We start from the raw sequence: 25,092 nt of genomic DNA on the forward strand, positions 1-25,092 counted from the left end.
GGCGCCTAAAGCCCGTTGATCGCTCCCAGGTCCTCTCTCCCCACCATCACCCTGGGCCAGAAAGAGTGGGAAAGCCACCTTTGCTCCTCAAGGCCCTACTTTCCCCTCCCCACCACCAAGAGCAGGACCTCGGGACTGTGGGAGGAGAGAAAAGGGACACCCTTTGTTTTTCAATCAGGATGCTTTATTCTCTTGTGGTAGGAGCCCTCAGATCCCTAGGAACCACCTCTCGTCTGACTGTTCCCACCTCCCACCTCTCCCCACAGATCCCCATTTCTCTAGGGCCAGTTCCTGTAGTGTGGCAGGAGCAGCTCCCTGCCTGTCTGCAAAAGACCTTTTGCTCATGGATCTTTCCTGTCCCCTTGGGGCTTCCGCATGCCCTGGAAAGCAAAGAAACACTGTATTATGTGAAGGAGAGGGACTGGGGGTGGGGTGGTAGGGTTGTGCCCTGGAGGTCACACCTGCTCACCTGAAGGATCCTAGATGTAGTAGAGGGGCACCTCACCACACAGGGTGTTCACGGTGTTGCCTAGGAAGTTCAGGTCCCCATTGGATGCTGAGCCAGTGTCATGGCCTTCCTCCTGGCTCAGCTTAGCAGGAGGCACCTCAGGCTTCACCTGGAAAGAACACCTTATTTGGTGCCTGGGAGCTGAGTTTCACCTGTGGCCCTCATTGTGGGACCTCAGGCATGTGAAGCAATCTCTCTGAGCCTCAGTTTCCTCACCAGTAAAGAGGGGTCTGTGCTGGAGTCAGAAGGCCCTGTGTGTGGTGAGGGCTAAATTAAGACCAGCAGCTTGGAGGTGGGGTGGTGGGGTGGGGCTGGGGAAAGGGTAGGGAAGGTGTAGAGCAGGTGAGTCTGGAGAGGGACACTTCCCTGGCAGCCCCAGAGGAACAGCACTTTACAGGGTCAGAACTTGAGCAACGTGCTCCCAACTCCTTGTGCCGCACACAGGCATTCCTAGAAGTCCCAGCAGCCTTGGGAGAGCGACAACCCATTCCTGCTCACCCTCACACCCACCTGGAAGTTCTGGAATTTCCTAGTGAGAGCCTCAAGACTGGGGATGGTCTCCGGAGCCATCTTCATGATGTAGCAGTAGGTTCCTGGTGCCGGCTTGTAGGCAATCAAGAGCTGGGCATAGGAACCCCGGAGTTAATTAGGGAATGAGCTGGGCCCTGTCCTGGGCCTCTAGGTTGGGCACAGGAGGGAGTCATAGTGGAATTTGGGGCTCAGGCACCCCCAGGGAGGCAAAAGCACCGGAGGATGGGGAAAGGTGGGTGTATATGAAGTAGCACAGCTGGGTGGATCTAGCAAAGTCGTGTCATGGGTCCCCTGGGGCCAGGGTCAAGAGGTCCAGGCATACCCACCCGCTGGTAGTCATACACTACGATGCCAGTGGAGCCAATGGAGAAGGTGGCAGTGGTGCCCACACGCTCACTCAGAGCCAGGCGTTGCTGAGCTTCCGGCCCCGCAATGCTCATCTCCAGGACCTGGGGGAGGGCACAGCGCTGCCTGGCATTCCTTTTTCCCCACTTGTCCCTTCAGTACTCATGCCCACTCTCAATCCCCTATACTCAAATGCAATTCCTTCTTCCCTGAGAGCTCAGAGAGGCTGAGTGGAACCAGGTGCTGGAAGGAACAGGCTGTCCCAATGTGGGGTAGGGGTGATGGGAAAGCCCAGGCCAGGTTTGCCACCCTGTTTCTGCCTCTGTCCTTCCACGAGGTGCCCCTTGCCGCCTCCTCTCATTCCTCTAGGGCAGTTTGCTATCTGCCCAGCCCCCCAAGCCAATCTGTCTGGCATGCCCTGTACTTGCTGCCCACTTCCTCCCAGGCCTGCTCACCATCTCAGTATGTTTCTGGCTCATGTGAAGACCCATGAGCAGGGCCCCTACAATCACCACGACGACAAGGACCACCACGACGACCACGATGAGAAGGCGTTTGAGGTGCACAGGGCAGCAGGGGATTCCCAGCCGGCCCCGGGGGGCTGCTGAGTAGTCCTGATGTGGTGGCGTGGGGAGGAGACAGTTATGAAGTCATGAGGATGCCCCTTCTCCCTGCACTAGCTGGACACCCTCTCACACCCTCCCAGGGCTGAGCAACCTATGCTATGGTCGTGCAGAAGAAGGATGAGGACATCAGAGGAGGAGGTGGCCTGGATTCCAGCAAACCAACAGAACCTTAGAAGTGAGGTCTGGCTGGGAGAGACCCAAGAGAGCCTATTTCACTAATTATATTTCCTGCTGTTTCCTCCAAACCCCTGGAACCCCCGCCACGCCCATTCCCTCTCTGTTCCCCAAACAATTCATGCTCTCTTACACCTCTGTGCCTTTACACCTACCGCCCTTCTTTCTGCAGTGCCTTCCTCCTTCTCCACTTGGGGAGCTCCTGCTTATTCTCCTGGAGTTAGCTGGAATGCCATTTTCTCTGTGGTTCTTCCAATGACTGTCCAAGTAGTGGTTTCCTACTCAGTGCCCTCTACAGCCCTTTCCACTGACCTCTGTGGTGCCATTCAGCCACTCATATTAGAATCGTTGGCTGCCATGTCTTAGTGGTCGGTGTCCCTGCTCTAACTTAGCACAATCCTAGGTTGGTTAAGCGAATAAATTTGGATGAGGAAATAAGCCCAGAAAGGCCCACCACACACATGCACACACACATGATCACACTCACCGGTGGGCTCTCCATCAAGACTTCTTTGCTGCCCACATCCATCTTGCTGCAGGCACCTTCCCCTCCTCATCTCCTAAGTGTGAGACTAGGGTTTTATATGTGCCAGGAGGGAGAGGGGACAGAGGTGAAGGACCCAGCAACCATCTGCCAGCCAAGCCCTCAGCTTTGAAGTCTGTTTGTTCCTGGCCCTCCAGAACCACGGCCTTGATAAGGCAGCTGCAAGAGCACCTAAGGGCCCTTGCTCTGGCACATGAGTCCTCTTGGCCCTGGTGAAAGCAAAGCTGGGTGAGCTGAGCAAACTTACCCTTGGGCAATCTGCACCTCTCACCGTGAGTATCTTCCTGGCATGCCCACCTTTCTTGCTGGCACCTGTCCTTGCAGTCCTGTGGCTTTCCCTGTTCTTCCAGGCTGTACCTCTCAGGCAGCCAAGGGTCTGGCCCAATGGGGAGTCCATCACATTTGCTAAAGGATTACCCCAAGCATAGGGGTACGCTCCAGGAATGGGAGTGAGGAAGCAGTGTCTGTGGCCCCAGATCGTGCACTGCTGAAGACATCAGTATGGAGGTTCATAAATCATTCATAAGTTCTCTGGGAGCATTCAGATTTTCACCTCAAGTACTCTACTTGCTGTCTCCCACATTTCCTTACCTAACCTCAGACTTGCCCCCAGCTATTCTTTTCCAAGTTCTGAAAACTCTGTCCCTTCCAGTTACAAATTCTTACTAACATGAGGTTTTTCATTCTTTGCTATGGGCTTGTTTGTTTGTTTTTTCCCCCCTGCTTTTATTTTATTTGCATTCATTTGATGCTGAATTTATTCCCAGGCCAACATTTTTGTTTCTTCCGTTTCTTCTCCTCTGTGCAACCGCCTCTTCTGGTTTAGGAACAATCTGCTTTTTTCCAGTAAAGATCAACTCACTGTGGCAGGGGGAACTCGTAGGGGTTCCTCCCCCAAGAGTTCTATAAGTTCTGTACCTCATCTTGGGAGCTTTGTTCACCTGGGTGTGCTCCATGACTAGAAAAATTTACATCTAAACCCTCAGCGTTCCTCACTACATTTTTAAGCATGTGCAGCAGAAGTTCTGCACTCTTTTTGGGCCACCGACCCTGCATCCAACCCCACTGTTTGACCTGGGCACACCTACCAACTCCACCATTGTGACGACAGAATGGCGCATACGGCTGTCCAGTGACATCCTTGGCTTTTCGGACATACATACCCTTGATGGCCTGGGCAGTTTCATGAGTGTTTTTAAAAATAAACACAAAGACTTGAGCCTCTTGATTTGCATGACTTTGTGGGGTGTTCTGTGTCAAGTGAATGGCAAACCATTTTCAGAGATCAAACTGAAGACGTTTGATTGCAGATTCCACACCTGACACTTCTTTCTTCTGTCCAGAAAGCCTTGCACCGGGCTGGGTGTGGTGACTGATGGGCTCCCAATCTCTTCATCCCTGAATCAGTGCACTTGCTTGGTGCTGCCATCACCCTTCCCCTCTGCACTCTTCCTTTTACATCCTCTGATCCTAAATTTGCCTGGAGAACACTACTTGCCCAAATGGGATCCACTTTGTGGACCTTCTCCTCCCCTCTATCTCTTTCTTCCTCTTGCCCAAAGCCATCTCTGTTGCTTCGTTGTGCTAAACAAGCCTGCCAATGGCTATATCCTTTCTGTCAGGTTCCCCTCTGCTCGCTGGGCCAGGTGTGCTCTATGGCACCTTTAACTCTAAACTTTCACAAGTGTGTAAATCAGAGCCCCACACCTCTCTGTAACTCCAACACTTTGTTTCCATTCCTATCCCTTGCCCAGGGGCTCCCTCACACCTTGGCCTTGCCTTTCAATCATGAACAGACCCCAACTCTTCAGCCCTGGCAGGTTCCCCTGTCCTCACAACAACCCCCTCTCCAGCTGGAGGGCCTTCAGCCTCCAGATTGCACAACAGCATGGCATCTGAGCTGAGAGCCCCTGAGAAGATTGGGGAAGGAGAGAAGGAAGGAAATGTTTGCTCCCACCACCCCCCTCACTGCCCCACCCCCAACTGCCCCTTTAAATATTTGCCTAAGCCTCTAGCAGCCAGTGTCCTCGGAGGAGTGAACCGGGGAGAGGGGTTCATGGAGGAGGGGGAAGCAGCCTCCTCTCAATTGTGTGCAGCCTCAGCTGTGTGCAGGTGCCAGATGCAGAAGACATCCCCCAGAGTCCCCACTCCCACCCCCAGTTGTCCTGGCAACACTGGGATTGATCGGCTGACTCACACATACTGGGCCTGCGCCAGGTGGGCAGCAGGCCAGCGGGAGGGCCAAGGATAACTGCAAGCATCAGGAGGTCCCTGTGGGCATCTCGGGGACTGCCTAGCCCAGCTGAGGAGCTTGTTCTGAACAGGTGCTGTTGGTTGGGCTTGCCATCATCACAGGGTGCTGGGAAAGGGGGCTCTTTCTGGGAGAGAAGCCTCTATGCTCTCCGGTCCTCAGTCTCCCCTGCAGGCTGCCCCTAGGCTGTACTTCTCATAAATTTTATAGTTCTTCCTTTTCCTTCCTTCCTTCCTTCTTTCCTTCCTTCCTTCCTTCCTTCCTTCCTTCCTTCCTTCCTTCCTTCCTTCCTTCCTTCCTTCCTTCCTTCCTTTCTCTCATTTTTGCCTGTTTGGAAGTTTGGAAAGAAGGATGCTCTCCAGTTTCATAAGGGAAGTTCAGATGCTGCCAGCAACCTGGTAGAGATCTTGGGAAATTTGGAGAAGGAAGGAGGGAGGGAGCTTTAACTGGTCACGCATAGCTGTCCCTTTGCCCCTCACATTAGCCCTCTACTGCAGGCTTCTCACTTCTTGGCCTTTTCTTAGGCCATTTTTCCCTTCTGGAAAGCCCACCCTCAACACCTCTCCACCTCTCTGAATGCCACCCACCCTAAAAGGCCAAACAAGAGCCAATAGTACCTACTCTGTGACCTTACCGCCCCAGCCTACAGTGTCCCATCCCTCCTCCAAAATCTCCCAGTCTCCCTGACACATGTGTTCCTGCCACTTAACACTCACTGATGTTCTCATTAGCTATATGGGTGCTTTTTGTTGCCTTATCTTCTCAACCTAGCTGCCAGCCATGAGACTGGCCCTGGGATCAAGCTTTCCTGAGGATTCTTTGTACCTGCCATAGGGCAAGGAGCCTGCATGCACCCGATGTGTAATTATAGTCAACGATAAGGCTATCCCCACACATGTGGGGGCTCATTGACAAACGGTCAATAGTTCATTCCTTCAGTATGTGGAAGACTCGGTGATTCACTGGCCTGCTCTGGGATCCTGAATGAGACATTCTATCTCTCTAGGCTTTAGAGTACTCATCCGTGAAATGGGACTAGTACTGTCTGCCTGTCCCCAGCTCCAGGCTGTTGTGAGAATCCAATGACATCATGATGTGAAAGTCCATGATTGTTACCATCTACTTCAACTCCCAGGGCAGTTCTTACCAGCTAAGAGTAGGACCCAGCCTCCCCCTTTCTGTCTGTTTCTGGGTCAAAGCCTCTGAGAACTGTGGCAGCGGAGAGCCCCACAATAGCCCCTCCTTCTATGTGTGTCTTCCCTTTTTCTCCTTCCAGCCCCTCAGCTGCAGGGGCGGGACAGGATTCACTCTGCCCTTTGTGTCCTGGGCAGAGCCGTGCCAGGGACCAGTGAAGATGGTTGCCCAGCTGCCTCAGCCACCCTCCCCACCCCCATTGCTTATCTTCCCATGAGCTGGCGTGGAGAAGGCAGCACGGGAAGCTGGATGCCTCAAAGGGCCAGGGCATCGCTGTCTGGCAGAACATGGACTTAAGTTCAGACCAAAGGATACCCTGCGGGCTGATGCTGAGGTCAGCTGGGAAAGCATCTTAAACCCGGTGATCTCGGTTTCCTGGACTGATGTGTAAAGAGCACCAGACTGGGAGCCCAGTCACCTGACTTCTAGGCTCCCTTTGTCCTGTACCTGGGAGCTCTTGGGACAGTCACCCCCCCCAACACACACACACCATACACCCACAGCCCTGGGAGGTAACATGGCATAGAGCAGCAACTCTCAAACTTTTTGGTTTCAGGGTCCCTTAACTCTCTTAAAAAGTATTGAGAACCCCAAAGAGCTTTTGTTTATGTGAGTTATAGCTATTGATATTTTCTGAGAAATTAAAAAAATATTTATTAATGCATTAAAATAGCAATAATAAACCCATTACATAACATAAATAACATAAAGTTTAAGTGAAATCATTTTACAAAGCAAAAAAAATTTAGAGAGAAGAATGTTATTGTTTTACATTTTTACAAAATTCTTTCATCTCTGGCTTAATAGAAAAAAATTCCAGGGTACTTTGTGCGAGCATGAAAGTGAAAAGGGCAATAATGTCTTTAATAGGAAAATTGTTTTGACCTCAAAGAGTCCCTGAAAGGTTCTCAAGGATCCCTGGGCTGCCTGGGCCACACTGAAAACCCCAGGTGTGGAAGAACAACTGTGAAGCCTGGAATTGGGCAGAGTGGATTTAAACCTCTGCTCTGTCACTTTTTTTTTCCCTGGTACTGTCAGTCTTACTTTTCTGTAAAATGAGATTAATATCATCTGCCTCCAAAGGTGGACAGGAGTAAGTAGAGTCCACAACACATAGTAGGTGTGATATCAAGCTTGGCTACTTTCCTCTTGGTTCTGGCCTCAGTTTCCTCATTTCTTAAACACCGGGCTGGACTGGAAAACTTCCAAGGCCCTTCCCAGCTCCCACAGGCTGTGGTTGTGCCAGAGAAATGTTCCAGAATTCCACACATTCCCACGCCAGCTTCAGTGATGACATTCCCCTTTTCCGCTCACACAGACACAATGGCACATTCTGTTCATGAGCTGTGGAAACAAATGTGAATGCAGGTAGACACCTGTCACTTACAACAATCCCCTGAATCTGTTTAGAAGACGTGTCCCCTGAGGGCAAGGCACGCACACGGGAACACCGAGGCACGTACGGAGATCCCTAACGCAGAAATGCCTCACAAGGGGATCTGTTCCTGGGCCTGCAGAGACAGGTGTGCACGCCGTCCTGCCATCTGCATGCACAAGGGTACCTCGCGCACACGCACAGACGCTCTGCAAGCCAGGCACAAGCAGATGGCCCCGAGACCTCCGGAAGGGCATGCAGCATAGCGAGGCCAGGGCCGCAACCACTCCCGTCGTTGGCTACTCCCAGCCCGGGACTCCCCCCTCCGCCCTGCGCGCCCCCGCGGCCGCCTCCGCAGTCCGCAGCCAGCCCGGCCGGGCAGTCCTCGGCTCCGCTACTCTCCGCGCATCAATCCCAGTCGGTTCGCGGGAGCGAGCAGGGCAGAGGACCGCAGCCGGCACCGAGAGCTAGAGGAGCCCGCCCTCCGCAACCGGCCGCCGGGCCCCTCGCTGCGGCAGCGGCCGCCGGTGGCCAGGCGGTGCCAGCCCGCAGAGTGGCAGAGAGCGGTGGGGCAGGGGCAGCCGGTGGCCGGAGGCAAACCTTGCCGGCAGCATGGCGGGGCTGCGGCCCAGACTGGGCTCCCGGCTCCCGCTGCTGTTGCTGTCCACGCTTGGCTTCTGCCTGATGCTGCAGGTCAGTGCCAAGAGGCCCCCCAAAACGCCCCTCTGCCCGCCCAGTTGCTCCTGCACCAGGGACACGGCCTTCTGCGTGGACTCTAAGGCAGTGCCCAGGAACCTGCCCTCCGAGGTCATCTCTCTGTGAGTGCCCAGCCCTGGCCTGGGGGGGGCAGGGGTGGGGGTGGTGGTGAGCCAAGATAGGGAGGAAGGCATGAACAGCTCTGGGAGTGGACGGGGAGAACCCCGCTTCCCCTCTACTGAGTGTGGAAAGCAGGAGGACTCCAGGGGGGTCCTCAAGAACTGGAGATTCAAGGTATCAGCCAGGCAGGGAGTTCTGCAGTCATGCAGGCTCAGCAGCCATGGCTGGGGAAAGCAGGAGGTCATGGCCAAAAAGGAATCACCACCAGCAGCATCAATGAGACCTACTATGTGCAGGGCTCAAGACTGGGGAGACAGGGCGGGTTGTTTACGCCAGCATGTGGGTCCCTGTCTGTGATGTCACACCAAGGGCAGAAAGGCTTCTAGTAGGGGGAGGGAAGGAGGCAGCAGGGGAAGGGGTAGAAGTGCAATGCAGCCCCACAGCACCCTGGCATGGGCAGACGCCTGCCACTGGTCTCACCAGCCACTCTGCACAGGGCCAGCCAACCTGTCACTTGCAGCAGCAGCTTCCGGAAATAAAACGAGCACAATGCTAATCCCCCCACTCCCATCCCAGGGTCCCATCCCTCAACAGCACCCAGTGCAACTGTGGGTGTTTGGAGGATCAGGAAGGTGTGGGTAATGGAACCTTCTTTGGGCTGCAGGGGAAGCTGAACCTGCGGCCATCAGTGCTCAGGGAGGCAGGCTGGGTGGGTAATGATGAAGGCAGGCAGTGAGGAGAAGGGGAAGGCAGGCCCAGGTGGAGGGCCAGGCTGGTGGAATGGCAAGTTTCCAGGGCAAGTGCCTATAGAAACTATTGCCCTGTCCACCATGCACCCCGCCCCCCCCCCCCAGCACAGTCCCTGCATACTCCCCACAATACTGATTCAGGTGTCCCCTGCAGGACGCTGGTGAATGCTGCCTTCTCAGAGATCCAGGACGGAGCGTTCTCCCACCTGCCACTGCTGCAGTTCCTGTACGGACAGGGCCTTGAGGAAGGCGGGTGGTGGTTTGGGGAAAGGGATGGGCAGTGGGAGGGGTGGGCAGTGGAAGGCAACAGATCCTGGATTGGGGAGAGGAGAACCCATGTAGGTAGCCTTTGGAGGTTAAGAAGCAGGTGACCCTTACATGCCCGATGGGATCTGTCACAAAAGGGGGAGCAGCCTAGAGTCAGGAGGGGTGGAAGAAGCAGCAGTTGGGGAGAAGAAGGGCAGAGGTCTCATGCAAAAGCCAAGAAGTGGGTGTTTGGGGCCCAGTTAGGAATGGAGACCCAAAGGAATAACTTGGGTTGAGGGTGGACACTGCAGGGGAGAGGGGTCATATTAAAGACAGGTGAGCCCAGGATTTGAAGAAAAACCGAACAGAAGGAAGACCAGATAGCCTGTAATTCTAAAAGGGGCTGTTTACATTCAAAGTCCCAGTCACAAGAGAGCGTACATGGGAGTTACCCCACCTCCTTCTTACCATCAGTCCCAGATGGAGGGGTGGGGAGTGAGGATAGGAGACAGAGAGCAGAGAGAACCAGTGGGGAAGGACCCAGCTTGCCAGCAGAAATCTACACCGACTGTTTTTACCCTAGGAGAAAATGGGGACCCTGGGAGTTTCTGGGACCAGAATAGGCTCCTGCCTGGTATTGTTATCCAGGCTGCTCTGGGGTTCTCTGCTGGGGTCCCGAAGGTGGGAGGCAGGGCAGCCAGGCCTTGAGGAAACCCAGGGTTGAGGCAGCAATCGTGCCCTTGGAAGCTCTAATTTTGCTTTTGTCTCTCCAGGTTACTCAACTCCAATAAGTTTACGCTGATCGGAGACAACTCTTTCACAGGACTGTCGCACCTGCAGTACCTGTGCGTGGAAAAGAAAGGGGAAATGGGCAGTCGAAGGGAGGAAGGAAGAGGGCCAGGCTGGGCTGAGAGGGGAGGTTGATTGAGGAATCCTGGGGGAAGTGAGAGCCCTTGAATCATCCGACTGCAGGACCCAAGCAGAGGTCATTTCATCTGTCCCTCTATCTAAACCATCCTGCCTGGATGCCCTGTCACCACAGGCTTAATAATCACCAGACTTGGAGTGGAAGCCTGTCTCAGGGCCATGGTCTGGAACCTGGGTGGGGTGTAAGGCAATAGGTTGGGGAAGCGGTCCTGAAATCCTGACAGATGACTGAAACAATTCTCATTTCCGCCAGCTTCATTGAGAACAATGACATCTGGGCACTATCCAAGTTTACTTTCAGAGGACTCAAGTCTTTAACACACCTGTGAGTACATTCCACGCATACACTGTCTGAACCAAAGCCCTGCCCACCCCACTCCCATCCCCATCTCCTATGGCCTTTGGCCTCAGTCGCGATCTTTAGGTAACCCAGACGTCTCTCTTGCAGCTCACTGGCCAACAATAACCTGCAGACGCTGCCTAGAGACATCTTTCGGCCCCTGGACATCCTGAGTGACTTGTAAGGCCTGAGTCCTAGTATTTTTAACAGAACCACAGGGGGGCATGTCCCTGGAGGCAGTGTTGTGGGAGCCAGGATTGGGAGGATCAGAAGGTGTTGAGAGGCTGGAAGGGCTTGGGTTGGGGATGGGGGACTCCCGGAAGGGTAGGTTGAGTAAGAGTAACATATACATATATCGGTAGGCTTCTAAGTTAGGGTTTCTCAAGGCATCTGTGGGCTCTCTTAAAATGCACATGAGACACTATGTGTGTGTTTTTTAAACATGTGCTTTCTGAATGTATGCTTAATTTGAATCTACATTAAAGTCTGGTCACATAACCAAAGTCATTGATCAGTATTTATACAAGAAAACAAACGCCCTGGGTTGTGGAAGGATGGAAGGAACTGGGGGTACAGAACAGAGTTGTGCAGTTCATGCACTGCAAAAGGCACCTGCCTAAGGAGGTAAGTAGGGGCTGAACTGAGCCCCCACTCCACTGGCCAAGCATGTGTCCATGGGGCTGCATCCATCCTGAGGGGAACCCTTTTCTAATCGGCGCAAAGATGCCATGTGAGCAACCAGCAACAGCCTTGATAATATCTACTTCTGAAACCTCAAGGGCCTGGGTGGGCCGAGCAGCTGACAGTCTGTCCCCCTCTGTGTCCCCTCCATCACCTTCGTGATCAGGGACCTGCGGGGCAACTCACTCAACTGTGACTGCAAAGTGAAGTGGCTGGTGGAGTGGCTGGCACACACCAACACCACGGTGGCCCCCATCTATTGCGCCAGCCCGCCCCGCTTCCAAGAGCACAAGGTGCAGGATTTGCCACTGCGGGAGTTCGACTGCATCACCACAGGTAGGAGGTGCACCTGCCTCTGGCCTCGGGCTAGGCATCTCCAGGGCAGCTCCACAGGCACTGCCTAACCCCCCCAACCTCCTGTCTCCCCAGCAGAGCAACCCTTACCTCCCAGCAAGCTCTTACTCCCCGCCCACCCCCATCCCTGCAGATTTCGTGCTGTACCAGACCCTGTCCTTCCCGGCGGTGTCAGCTGAACCCTTCCTTTACTCCAGCGATCTCTATGTGGCTCTGGCCCAGCCGGGTGCCAGTGCTTGCGCTGTCCTCAAGTGGGACTATGTTGAACGGCAGCTTCGAGACTATGATAGAATCCCAGGTACTTGTGCCAGGCCTGGCTGTGCTGGGTGGGCGGGTAGGCTCCATTGTTCCTCTCCATTGAGTTCCTATAGGGAGAAGGATAGATGAGACATGGTCTCTGCTCGTAAGAATGTTTCAGTCTTTGGAGAGAGGCTGATACGTACACAGATAACATCCACATAATATGTTGGTGCTAGGAGGGAGATGTGAACACCATGCTCTGGGAGCACAGAGGAGAAGCCTACCCTGGGAAATGAAGAAAGGCTTCCCAGTGAAGGGATGCCTAGCTGAGGGCACCTCTGAAGGATGAGTCAGAGGTGCTGACCAGTTTCCTGGCTTAAATCCCTAGGGGGTTCCAGTGAGCTGAGGAGGAGGAGCTAGGAGCAGCTAGTGAGCTCAGTTTGGGATTGACCGAGTTTACGCTGAATCTAGAAGGCCAAGGGAGCCTTAGCTAGGAGGGATAAAATGTGGGAAGGGTGTTCTGGCAGAGGGAACAGCATGAGCAAAGTCAAGAAGGTGTGCAACAGCTTATCGTGGGAGTGCAGGCATGTGTAAACAATAAGCAGCTCATGTGACTGCAGCATAAGGTTCAAGGTGGAAAGTGGCAGATGAGGCCTGAGCGAGATGAGGACCAGGTCATTGACAGGCTTTGAGAAAGTGTGTGAACCAATCCAGTCTGTGTTTCAGTAAACTCCCTCTGTGAGCATCGTGGAGAGTGGCTAGCCATGGGGTAGGACATGTGGGCAGACCAGTAGGGAGGGTCAGCTGGAGCCCGGATTGGGGCAGCAGCAGTGGGGGTGGAGAGTTATATTTAGAAAAGAGGATTGAACTGACACAAGAGGAAACAGAAAATTTAAATCGCCCTATTGTCTTCAAAGAACTTGAAGTCATTAAAAACAACAACAACACACACACACACACACACAAACAACCCTTCCCCAACACAAGACTTCAGGTCCAGGTGGTTCCACCAGTGAATTCTAGCAAACATTTAAGGATGAAATGACATGAATTTTACACAAACTGTACTAGAAAGCAGAAGGGAGGGTTGACAGGACTTGGGGACTGATCAGCTGTGGGTGAGGGAAGGACTCCCACATTGCTGGACAGGGTGGTTAGGTGGTGCCACAAGTTTACAACAAGAACACTGGAAGAAAGGGAGGAGCAGTTTCTGGGGTAGACGTGCAGCCGAGTTTTGGTAAGCTGGAGTTTGAGGTACTCAAGTGTGTGTGGGCAAGGAGGGTCTGAGCTGCCATTCAGGAGCTAGGTAATCATCAGGAGCTGGGCAGGCAGACCAAGGCTGTGGGACGGACCTGGGTGCTGACTGCCAGAGCCTGAGGCTCAGCACGGGATTCCGTTGGAGGAGAGGTGGGGTGATGGAAAGGAGGAGGGTGGGTGAAGGTGATGACTGGGGACCCCAGGACAGGTGAGGAGTGTGTCCCTATATGCTTTGGGTGCCTGCAAAGGCGTCAGACCAATCTGATTGTGAGCACAAGTACACTTGTTCTCGTCCATAAAAGCCTTTCAAAAGTGGGAGTTCCTGGGAGAATGCTTTTTCATACACAGCTCTCCAGACAGCAAGCTGTCATTTTGCGCAGCTGTGGATGAGCTCAAACACTCCCTCCTTCCCCTTGCCTGGCCACTTGCTAGTGGGATAGCTTTGGGCAAGTCACTTAGTTCTGAGTCTCAGTCTTTTTCTGTTGTGAAATGGTAAAATAATAGGGTGCGTTTCAGAATGATTAATTGAGGCAATGCACTCATATTTAGCACAGTTACTGCACATAATATAAATTTAATAATTGACATTATGGTTCAACAGTCGGTCAATATCTAGGAAAACTTATTTTGTGCTCAGTGTCAGCTTATATTTGAACCCTGGTGGCAAGAGTGGAAGGAGGGTGATGCTGAGATTGATTACTAGCTGTGAAACAATTAGATGACCTTCAGTGGAGAGGGGCTACTGTAGCAGAGGGCCTTAGCCCTGGCCCAGAGGCAGAAGGAACTGACCCTGCTTTCTGAGGCTGTGGTATAGGCGGGACGTTTGGCGCATGCACTGCCTGATGCTGCTTCTCTGCTTCCCGGCAGCCCCCTCCGCGGTGCACTGCAAGCCCATGGTGGTGGATAGCCAGCTGTATGTGGTGGTGGCCCAGCTGTTTGGAGGCTCTTACATTTACCACTGGGACCCCAACACCACGCGCTTCACCAAGCTGCAGGACATCGACCCGCAGCGCGTGCGCAAGCCGAACGACCTGGAGGCCTTCCGCATCGACGGTGACTGGTACTTTGCCGTGGCCGACAGCTCCAAGGCGGGCGCCACCAGCCTCTACCGCTGGCACCAGAATGGCTTCTACTCCCACCAGGCCTTGCACGCCTGGCACCGCGACACCGATCTGGAGTTTGTGGACGGTGAGGGCAAGCCTCGACTGATTGTCTCCAGCAGCTCCCAGGCTCCCGTCATCTATCAGTGGAGTCGCACCCAGAAGCAGTTTGTGGCCCAGGGCGAGGTGACCCAGGTGCCTGATGCCCAGGCTGTGAAACACTTCCGCGCCGGACGTGACAGTTACCTGTGCCTCAGCCGCTACATTGGGGACTCTAAGATCCTTCGCTGGGAGGGCAGCCGCTTCTCCGAGGTGCAGGCCCTGCCCTCCCGGGGCTCCCTGGCCCTGCAGCCCTTCCTTGTGGGGGGCCGCCGCTACCTGGCACTGGGCAGTGACTTCTCCTTCACCCAGATCTACCAGTGGGATGAAGGGCGGCAGAAGTTTGTGCGGTTCCAGGAGCTGGCTGTGCAGGCCCCTCGGGCCTTCTGCTACATGCCTGCTGGGGACGCCCAACTGCTCTTGGCCCCCAGCTTCAAGGGACAGACACTTGTGTACCGACACATAGTGGTGGATCTCAGTGCCTAGAGGGGTGCCGAGACCGCTGGGTTGGAGGCTGAGGGGGAACCTCTGTGTGAGCAGCATGTGTGCCCATGTGAAGACACAGGTAGCCAACCTCATGCACACACAGTTTCCTGGGGAGCCCCATGTGGATTGGCCCTGGGGGCCACGAATCATAGTTGTAATCAGCACGAGGACTCATAGATGCCCCAGGAAATCCAGCGCCTGGGGCCCTTCTGTCTGTGGACACCTGTGGACCCCACACCCCATCTGCAGGCCCCCTCGCTCTGCTGCCTTCCACATGCTCTAGCCTGGAGAGGGGGAGGGGTGCTGGGAGGGAGGGTCTTGGGCTATTCCTTCTGACCCTCTAGTCTCTCCTGTTGGTGCTCCAGGTGTCTGTTTAACCTGTTTATACCCCACATTGCAGCCATGACCACATCCTTCCTACTGTGGGTACACTCACCCTCGCTCCGCTCCTCCTGCATGCACATGTGGACACTGGCCCGCACCCTTAGTCACACGCACACACACCTGTCCACACCCGTTTTCCCACTCACATATGCAGATTTAGCCTGGCTGGAAGGGGCTCCCCATCATTGTCTTGCCTCTCTTCTTGGAGGGGGCACATAGTACCTTTCTCCTCTGCTCACCCCTCGTATGCACACCCTGCAGCTGATAAGGATGGGAATAGTGGTGCCAGCCTCTGGGCACCATCTTGATCTCTTGGGGGCAAAGCCCCTCTGCCCAAAGCAGTAACAACAGCCCCAGCAGACCCTGACTTCTTCCTAGTGCTGGCTCTGTTCTCACTGGATTTTCCTTTTCTGACCCTGTCCCCGTGGACAGGAGACCACCCAGACAAAAGCTTCTCTGCTTTTCATTCCTGTAGCTGCCCCAGCCTCAGATCCCCAACCCGTGGTTCAGCCCCTCCTTTCAGATGTGGACCCTGAGCTGTGCTGGCTCCTTTGGATGGGTCCAAGAGCTGGTCAAGCCAGGGGCCCTGCAAGCACTTGAACCACGTGGGTGGGTGCCAGGAGTAGAGCTGTGCTGGAGAGCATCTTGGGGGCCTGGCACCCCTCCAGTCCACAGAGGCACACACTAGAGGCCTCGCCTTTCAGTGCCAGCTGAGTGGTAGAAGGGTGAGGGCCTTATGGAGTGGCTCCTGGGAGCCAAGCTTCTGCTGCCCTCTGCTGTGTGCTGGGGATAGCTGTGAGGTGCAAAGCGGGTAAAGAATGCATGGGAAGGGGAGGCTCTTCCCTGTGCTCAGACTGTGTGAGGGGCTCCTGGTGGCAGGATGCTGGGGGCACTTGGGTGCAATGCTATAATTCACTTACTTCAAATAAAAAGTTCCCACCTCACTGCCAGCTCTCAGGTGTCCCAGTGGCAACAGTCAGCAGTAGCTGTTTCATTAAGAACCGAGTGTGTTTTTTCTGTCTCTGCTGCTCCCAGGGGAAAAGCATTGGCTTTCAGACCCTGTCCCTCCCTGCCCCCTTCCCGCCGAGGAGTGAGGGGACACCCGCAAGGTCAGCCGGTACTGGGGTCAGGAGTTCAGGGTGATGACACTAGGCCAATGTGACTAGTCTCCACCACCTGGGGCTGACTCATGGCCCAAATGTTCCTTCCTGGAGATCACAGTTTTGGGGCCACTGAAACTGGAGTCTGTCCCTCTGTCAGGTCACGCCAAACAACAGGGCCAAGGACAAGGTCAGCAGTGCCTTTTCTCCCCACCCCCTCTGCTGGGTAAATATCCATTATCACTGCCACCCTCTGCTCTGGGTGTGAGATTTCAAGCAAATGGACTGATTTCCCGGAGCCTGAACTCCCTCTGCAACACAGATGATAAATCCTACTTTGTTGAATCTTGATTGGGCCACCTTCTAGTTGGGTGGCCTCAACCACATCACTTAGCCTATTTGTATCTGTTTCTTCATCTGTAAAATGTGGCTAATCATGATACTTAACTGACAGGGTTAGTGGGAAATTTAAATGCATTCAATATCTAGTCTATTAATATACGCAAGACACTTCAAAGAGTATGTCTGGCACAGAAGTATGACTTTTATTGGTCTGTAGGACTATATGAGACACAGAGGTAGCACAGAGAAGGCTGTTTTGTGGGAGAGGAGAAGGGTGCCCTTTGGGGAGAACTACTGTCTGTGAATTAGGATTCCTTATCCATCCTTGGTCTCAAAACCCCTGTATCCCACATCTTACCTGTAGTCTCAGATGCCCAACCAACCCTGCTCCTGACCACCCATCACAATGGAGAATCTAATAGGTGATGTGTCTGGGTTTCCATTTCCTCAAACCATATGCAAGTGCCCTTGGCTTAGCAGGCGCCCCATTGGGTCCCCCAGCCATACTGTTCTGGGAATTCCTGTCCTGCTTGTTCAAATGGGGAATGGGCCCTCACGCTGTGCCAAGGAGAGGTTGCCAGGGAGAGTGAGTTGAGTCTCCCGGAACCGTTGGCAGTCTGTCGCCCAATAGAAAGATAAATATCACTCTGACTGTCACCCCACACCCCCACCTCGGGCTCCTCCCAAGGATAGGAGACACTTCTCTCCCTGAATGCCCAGCTCTCTGCACATGGGGAATGAAATCTACTTTATGCCTGCCTGGTCATCTGCCCTGGGGGTCATCCATGTGTCCAGAGAGCTGCTTAGCAACCCAGTGTAACCAGGTGACTGTGTCAACAGCTCAGGACCAAAGGCCATGGGAGGCAGAATCCACTCACTCTGTCAAAGCTAAGGAGGATGATACCCCCCCTCACCCCGGCCAGTGTCATGCCCCTGCATGCTAGGCCCTGCTCTCAGCAGCAAACTCCTCACAAGTTGTCCCTTAGATTTCCCAAGCACAGTTATCGGGACCAGAAGTCTCCAGGTGAGAGACTGTCCCAGCTGGGACGGCTTATAGCTGACACAGAGGAGCTTTCCCCGATGAATGGGGGGAGGGGGGTAGAGAGAGGCCTGTGATGCTGAGGTCAGGATTATGACTCTGGAAGGTCATAAGGGGAGAAGGCGGTTCTGTGGCAGGTACCAAAGGACCCAAGGTTCACACGCACACATTCAACCCAGGTACCTTTACCTCCTGAAGAAAGAATATCCCTTCCCTCTTCTGCATCCCCTACCCCTACCCCTGTTCCTCCTGAGCTAGTCCCCTACTGAGACGGTCTCACCCTTCTGCTCCAAGGACTGTGTCTAGAGATGGACGGTAGGATACTAGCCCTTGGCATTTCTTGTTCCTTCAATGCAGGGTGGGAGCTAGGCCCAGGCGAGGGGGTGGTTAGGTAGGGAGAGGGAGGCAGCAGGGCCTCGAGGGAGTTTCTCCGGAGGGCCAGTTTCACTGCTAGTTCTCACACTCAGCAACACCAATAAAACTGATGATAATAATTAAGTATAATCACAATGTGTTTTAATTTATTCCCAAGAAGCCTCCTTTCCCTGGGCCCCATCATTACTATGGCCATCCTTTTGAGGGGTGGTGGGTGTTAACTATGGCTCCAATAAAAAGTAATAACTGCCCACTTCCTGCCCCCACAGCTCTGGGCAGCTCTGCTGTCACCCTCCCCTCAGCCCGTGAGGCAGAGGAGAGGCTGTGCAGGGTGGGGGGATGCTGTGCTCCCCGTTTAGAGGCAGGAAGGAGGCACCAAGCAGGAGAGGTACACTGAATGCAACCCCACGTGGAAAGTTGTAGAAGCAGCAGGGTTTGCCTTTTCTTTTGAGCCTCTCACCGTCGTCCAGGTATACACCTCCCTCCCAGAGAAGCGTCTGTGTTTCCTGTCCCCTCCCAAAGCCACACGGAAAAAAAAAAAAAAAAAAGACTGATCCCGCCAAGCATTTATCCACCGACCAGCAACAAATACCACCAGGTGATGGTGGGCAAATGACTTTTCATCACTGAGCGTATTTCCTACAAGGTAAAAAAAAAAAAAAAGGATCTTTGTAAAAATCGGGACCCTGCCTACAAAAATGCACTATCACATGGCAGTCGGTGAGATTATTAAGCTCTCCAGGATGTTTGTATCCTTGGCTCACAGGAAGAGGCGGCATGTCACATTTCTGGTGAAGAAGGCATGCGGAGCTGGGGGCTCTGCCCAGAACCTCTCAAATCCTCGCGGGCCGCCTGCCCAGCAGGTCCCGGGGGGAAGTCAGCTCCTGAAGCTCGCTCCTCTGGGTGAGGCTGACGGCCGTGATGAGTGCCCCCGGCTCCCTCTCCCCACCCCGGCTTTCCCTCCGGTCAGCTCGGCATCTTTGAGGCCGTCCTGAGCTCCTGACCCAGTGTAGTGAGACCTGCATTGGCTCGGCTAAAGCTTCTTCCAGGTTGTGCCTGAGCCTCGAAGAGGGGACCTACACCCATCTCGTGCCCTTTCCATTTCACTGCGGGGCAAACGAAACATTAAGGAGAAGCCACTGCAGGAGCCCCGAAACGCTGGAATCCGAAAGTCCTTCCTTTCCTCCTCCCTCAGCCCCACCTTTTTGATTACCGCTGCCCACCCCTTAATTTTTCGGAACAGGACAGCAGCTACGGTGAGCCCCACCCGCGAGTCGGAGGCGCACCGCCCCTTTAAGGGGCGGGCCGCTCGCCTCCCTGACCTCGCCCCGCCCCCTCCGGGGCCACACTGCGCCTGCGCAGCGCGCAGGAGCCCTGGGATTGGGCAGATCCCAGTTCCGTGCAACTTTCAAGTGAGTTGCAAACTCCGCCCCAAGGCCGGTGGCGGAGGCCGGGCGCCGCGAGACCGCGGGCACTCCCACGGCAGGAGGCCACGACCCGCCACCCTCCGCCCGGTACCCGCAGCGGCGCCTGGCCGAGGGCAGAACCCCTGGTCCTCCGAAGCAGGACGTGCGGGTCGGAGCCGTAACTGTCCCGGCGGCGCGGCGGGGCGGAAGAGCGCGCCCGCCGGCCTCCGCTCCAAGTCAGTTCCTGGGTGCTCTGGTCTCCTCGCCCCAGCCAGCTGGTCTTTCCGCCCCGCGCAGTTAGGGGGCGGCGGACTCCGCCTCCGCCAAGGGGCAGCCCGAGCGCCTGCCTGGTTCCTGCGCCTCTGCTGATTCCCCCATCCCAGCCCCGCCTGAGCGTCTCTCGAGGCGTCTTCTTGGGGGCTCCCTTCGCCCTTGAGACTGCAGGATGGTGTCCTGGATGATCTGTCGCCTGGTGGTGTGAGTATGGCCGTTCTCACTCCCCTTCTCCCCGGGTACCAGCCCGCCCCTGGGGTGGAAGCTGGGAACGTCAGGTGCCAAAGGGGACTTGCTGAGCTCCGTCACAACAACCGCCCCCCCAACACTCACCGCCAAGGTTAACGGATCTGCGGGCTGGGGCGTGCACGCGGCCTCCGGCCTCCGGCCCCGCGAGCTTGTCTCCCCAGCGCCCAAAGCCTCCTTGGCTGATGTCGGCCCTTTCTGCACTCACACACAATGCAGACAGGTGCGTGGGGTGGAGAACCGCAGGCTGGCCCTAAGCCCCTTGGCAAACACAAGGTGTCGTGGCATGTTATGGGCGGAGAAGCCAGGTGCCTGCTTCCCATATGCGCCGTCACGTGACTCACCATCCTGGCCTCACCTCCCCATTTTGTCCTCCTCACCTTTCAAACTTAGTACCTGGTTTGAATATCCCTGTCTGCAGCCTGGCAGTGCCAGGTCTGGCGGCCCTGAACCTGATTGCATGTCCCTGGGAGGGGACAGCCTGGTGCTCTCCCCAGCTCACAAGACTGGCTCCCACCCACCTTGTTGAGGGGCTGTGTGTGCTCTGGCTTTATCATGCACCCATGGGCCACTGCACAGGCCTGGGCAGGCTTGGGATGTTTGTAAACAGCAGGGTGGGGAGGTGGCCTCCAGGGCACTGACTCAGATGCAGGTTGTGCAAGCCAAGCGGGAAGAACAGGGTAGGCACTGTCACCTCACACCTGTGGGGGAGGTGGCCACCTGTGGGGCAATGGGGGGGGGCATGGTGCCCCTCACATTCCCCCTCTGCTTTCTGGGCTGCTCTTCTAGGCTGGTGTTTGGGATGCTCTACCCAGCTTATGCTTCCTACAAGGCTGTAAAGACCAAGAACATTCGTGAATATGTGAGTATGGGGGTTGGCAGGAGGACTTGGCTCAGGTAAGGATGGGATGACAGCCTTGGGGGGTATGGTAGGACTTGGCAAGATGGGGACAATCTGAGCTGGCCTCCCCTTCCTCCAGGGGCATAATCGGCCGTTGGATCCTGAGCAGAGTGTGGGTATGGGTAGAGGATGAGCTATTAGGGTGCCTGTGCAGGACCTTAGGGGTGAAGCCCGCTGGGGGTGGGTACAGGAATGAGTGGCAGTTTCTCGGAGGCAGCTCTCTAGGGCTATACAGATGCCAAGAGAATGCAGCGGGACAGGCTCTCTGGCATCTCAGGGCTGGGTCAGCCCAGGACAGGGGAGTTGGCTTTGCAGGGTTAGTCGCTGGACTCTGACCTCCCTGCCCCCTCCCAGGTCCGGTGGATGATGTATTGGATCGTTTTTGCACTCTTCATGGCGGTGGAAATCTTCACCGACATCTTTATTTCTTGGTATGGGTGCGGGGCTCTGTGGGCAGTGGGAAGGGATGACCCACCCTCAGCCTGGCTCCCTGGTTGACCTTGTCCCCCTGTGCTCTAACAGGTTCCCTTTCTACTATGAGCTCAAGATGGCCTTCGTGTTGTGGCTGCTTTCACCCTACACCAAGGGGGCCAGCCTGCTTTACCGCAAATTCGTCCACCCGTCCTTGTCCCGACATGAGAAGGTACCCCGGGGGGAGGCAGGGAGGGAAGCACAGGGGTGGGTGAGAGAGAAAGAGCCCTGAACTTACTTCAGGACACTGGGGGACACCTGGTTTCTAATCCCAACCCTGCTGCTATTTACCTGTGGGACCTTGACAGAGTCTAGCATTCTTCTGCTTCTGGGATAATCAAATGGGGGCACATGGGAGTGGACTTTTGAGAGTGTGAAACATCAGCTGGAAGTTGGTTTGGGGATGGCGGGGAGTCGGGGGAGGCTGGAGCATGGGCGTTCATTGAGGTGTGGGAGTGGGTGTTAGGTAAATGTGGAGCCCTGCTCTTGGTGTGGTTTCAGGCCCACTGGGTGGGGGTAGGCTGGGAGGCGTGGCAGCCAGTGGCTTCTCTGGGTCTGCAGAAGAAGAGTGGCTCGAGCCATCCCCTGAGCTCTCTCTGCCTTCGTCTACAGGAGATTGACACATACATCATGCAGGCCAAGGAGCGCAGCTATGAAACGGTGCTCAGCGTTGGGAAGCGAGGCCTCAACATCGCTGCGACAGCCGCTGTGCAGGCTGCCACTAAGGTGCCCTGGGCCCCAGTCCTCCAGCAGTCCCTCCCCGCCACCAGTGCCTTTTGGGCGAGTCCAGCTCTCTGTCAGGGTGCTGAGAGATAACAGCTGTCCGTATCAGCACAGGGGTAAGAGGTGACAGGTGGAGTACTGGCAAGAGCATGGAGCTGGAAGTGTGTAGTTCCCTGGCTCGGACACACTGCGATTGGCTGCTCCTGCTCTCTGGGCCTTAAGTTTCTAGTTGGTGCCACAAAGGCCTGGGGCTAGAAGGTTGCCATGTTGCTTTCAGTTCTGAGGCCTGTTCCCCGGTGTTTACCTTTTGGTCAGCCCTTGATTTCCCTGGGCAACTGCCCTGGCTGAAGCCCCTTCCTGCTAGGAGCCCTGCCCCCTTCCTCAGGTAATACAGCGGCTCTCCTTTTCTTGCAGAGTCAGGATGCGCTGGCCGGAAGGCTACGCAGCTTTTCCATGCAGGACCTGCGCTCCATCCCCGACACCCCTGTCTCCACCTACCGGGATCCCCTCTACCTGGAGGACCAGGTGCCCCACCGGAGGCCACCCATCAGTGAGTAGGCAGGGCGATGGCTTCCTCCATGCAGACTGTGGCTTCCCCAGGGCTTGGCCCCAGACTTTCAGACTGTAAATGCCCAGCTTTGCCTCCCTGGCTTCCCTCTCTTCCACACAGGGTACCGAGCAGGGGGCCTGCAGGACAGTGACACTGAGGATGAGCGATGGTCCGATACAGAGGCCATGCCCCGTTCGACCACCCGGCCCCGAGAGAAGTCTCTGAGCCGCAGCCAGAGCCTGCGTGTGATCAAGAAGAAGCCGCTGGTGCGGGAGGTCCGTGGCGAGGAATGCACGGGGGAGGTGGGCTGCCCTGGCACTTCAGCCTGGACCTCTCATGATGTGCCTGTTCTCTCTCCCACAGGGCACCTCACGCTCCCTGAAGGTCCGGACAAGGAAAAAGACTGTGTCCTCAGACATGGGCAGCTAGGGTCTACAGAACCTGCCCAGTCTTACACCTCGTGCTCCGCAGGGCGCTGGGGCTGTTTGGAGGGGCCCTCTGGCTGCACATCAGGCCTGCCTGCACCAGCTACCCGGCTCTGCCCTTCTGGCTCTTGCAGTTGGTGAAGGGCCAGGGGCAGGTGCTGCGGGCCATGCACAGGAATGACCTGCAATGCACCAAAGCAGACTGTGCCCAGGGTTCTATTTATTGCCTTTCTCCTCCCTCTGCCTTCTGAGTGATGGGACCAGAGACCTCCCAGGCCCCTGTGAATGCAACCAAAGCCCACCCAACTGTGTTCTTCCTTCTTGTCCTTCAAAGTACTTGATAGCCTTTGCCAAGGCCTGTGTGTGTGTTCTCGTGTGTATTGTGTTGGTGAATGAAGTCAGGTTTCTGCAAGTTTTGATAAATAAATATGTAACAATGTTTTGTTTCTCCTGGTTTCTATTCTCAGTCCTCATAGCACACATTATTAAACAGCCTAGGAGGAAGGCTAAAGAAAGGACAGACACTGCCAGAGGGGCCTGGTCTTCTGGGGCAGAGAGCCATTGACAAAGAGCTGTGATGGGGCAAGTCCTGTCACAGAAAGCTCTTGGGGACCCCTGAGAATGCAGATGGGAGAGTGGGGGACTAACACTGAGAGAGGTCAAAGGCTACAAAGACTGAAGTCAGGGAGAGGCAGGATGGGTCTTGACCAGAAGGTGCATTGTACGATAGGTAGCGAAATCCGTGGGAGCAAAGTTGTGGTGGGGGCTTGGGCAAGGTGATGACCTAGGGAGGTTGTGAGCTGTGGAGCAGATTGCGTCTGGGAGACTGACTTCTTCCTTGGGCCTTCAGGGGTCCCCAGGCAGCTCAGGGGCATTGTGTTCAAGAAATACTCAGATAACATTGATTGGGAGCATGGCGTCTCTACAGAGTGGCCGCGAGAGGGCAGCAGCTGCTAGGGTCTGGGCTGCCCCCAGCTTCCAGGTCACGGAGGGTGGGGCTCGGAGGCGCGCCAGAGCCTTGCCCTGCAGGGGCCTGGCTGCTGGCTGGCTGGAGGGGCCATGCAGAACTCTGGCCTGGCCTGCAATGGCCCTTCTGCTGCTGCTCCCTGCTGCCCATGGGTATTGGTCCTCAGCCTGCCCCAACCACAGAGTCTCTTGTGTCATCCTGAAACTCAGGCTCTGTGCCTGGGCTGCCTCCACCCTATCCCTTACCCTAATCCTGGGGCAGCCAGTCAGGCTCTGCCCTCTCCTGCCCCTGGATGCTGGTTTTACCCAGGGCTGCTCCCCTCTTCCACCTCCATAGCTGCTCTTCCATCCTGCTGTTCAATAAGCAAAGAGGTGGATGAGGGTGTTGGGTGTGAAAAGGGGAGACAGGGTGGTACCCTGGAATGACCTGGGGAAGGTGGATTAACGTTTTTTTTTTGAGATTTCTTTTTTTGGGGGGAGGGGGATATTGGGGAACTGTGTTTTTCCAGGGCCCATCAGCTCTAAGTCATTGTTCTTTCAGTCTAGTCGTGGAGGGCGCAGCTCAGCTCCAAGTCCAGTCGCCAGTTTTCAAATTTAGTTGCAGGGAGCGCAGCCCACCATCCTATGGAGGGTGTTGAGTCGGCCACTTTGTTGTTGCTCGCGCTCTAACCAACTGAGCCATCTGGCCGCCCCTCTGGCAACTCAGCGGCAGCTCGTTGTCTTCAATCTAGTTGTGGAGGGCGCAGCTCACTGGCCCATGTGGGAATCGAACCGGCAACTCTGTTGTTCGGCGCTTCACTCTCACCACCTGAGCTATCCGGCCACCCTGGATTAACTCTTGGTGTGGGGATTATCAGGGCTTTATTTGGGGGAGGCACTTAATCTGCCAGGCTGGTTTAGCTCCTCACATCTCGGTGTTCAGTGACTTCCCATCTTGCTGCCCCCTTGCATTGTCTTGTTGCATTATCTCTGCATTTATTCATTCAAAAAATCTTTATTGAGCATCTTCCAAGTATGAGGCACATTGCCAAATACTGGAACATGCGAA

At 55.2% G+C, this 25,092-nt stretch overlaps 3 protein-coding genes across 3 annotated transcripts; 2 read left to right on the plus strand and 1 right to left on the minus strand.

Annotated features, from left to right (window-relative positions):
• Window positions 1-165: 165 nt before the first annotated feature.
• On the minus strand, window positions 166-2,916 carry SFTPC (surfactant protein C). The gene is made up of 6 exons (XM_081075916.1): window positions 2,672-2,916; window positions 1,840-1,998; window positions 1,366-1,488; window positions 1,019-1,129; window positions 470-617; window positions 166-380 (listed from the first exon to the last, which is right to left on the minus strand). The coding sequence occupies exons 1-5, from the start codon at window positions 2,711-2,713 to the stop codon at window positions 480-482; spliced, it is 573 nt and encodes a 190-aa protein (XP_080932042.1). The 5' UTR covers window positions 2,714-2,916; the 3' UTR covers window positions 166-380; window positions 470-479.
• Window positions 2,917-7,721: 4,805 nt separating this feature from the next.
• Window positions 7,722-16,217, plus strand: LGI3 (leucine rich repeat LGI family member 3). The gene is made up of 8 exons (XM_081076749.1): window positions 7,722-8,366; window positions 9,268-9,339; window positions 10,133-10,204; window positions 10,540-10,611; window positions 10,735-10,806; window positions 11,474-11,643; window positions 11,795-11,959; window positions 14,026-16,217. Exons 1-8 carry the CDS (start codon window positions 8,161-8,163, stop codon window positions 14,841-14,843), a joined length of 1,647 nt encoding a protein of 548 aa, XP_080932875.1. The 5' UTR covers window positions 7,722-8,160; the 3' UTR covers window positions 14,844-16,217.
• Window positions 16,218-19,477: 3,260 nt separating this feature from the next.
• Window positions 19,478-23,522, plus strand: REEP4 (receptor accessory protein 4). The gene is made up of 8 exons (XM_081076825.1): window positions 19,478-19,966; window positions 20,798-20,870; window positions 21,264-21,340; window positions 21,432-21,552; window positions 21,993-22,106; window positions 22,518-22,653; window positions 22,774-22,928; window positions 23,017-23,522. Exons 1-8 carry the CDS (start codon window positions 19,935-19,937, stop codon window positions 23,080-23,082), a joined length of 774 nt encoding a protein of 257 aa, XP_080932951.1. The 5' UTR covers window positions 19,478-19,934; the 3' UTR covers window positions 23,083-23,522.
• The last annotated feature ends 1,570 nt before the right edge of the window (window positions 23,523-25,092 follow it).

Source organism: Rhinolophus hipposideros, assembly GCF_964194185.1.
Source record: "Rhinolophus hipposideros genome assembly, chromosome: 16".
In the NCBI taxonomy this organism is placed as follows: Eukaryota; Metazoa; Chordata; class Mammalia; order Chiroptera; family Rhinolophidae; genus Rhinolophus; species Rhinolophus hipposideros.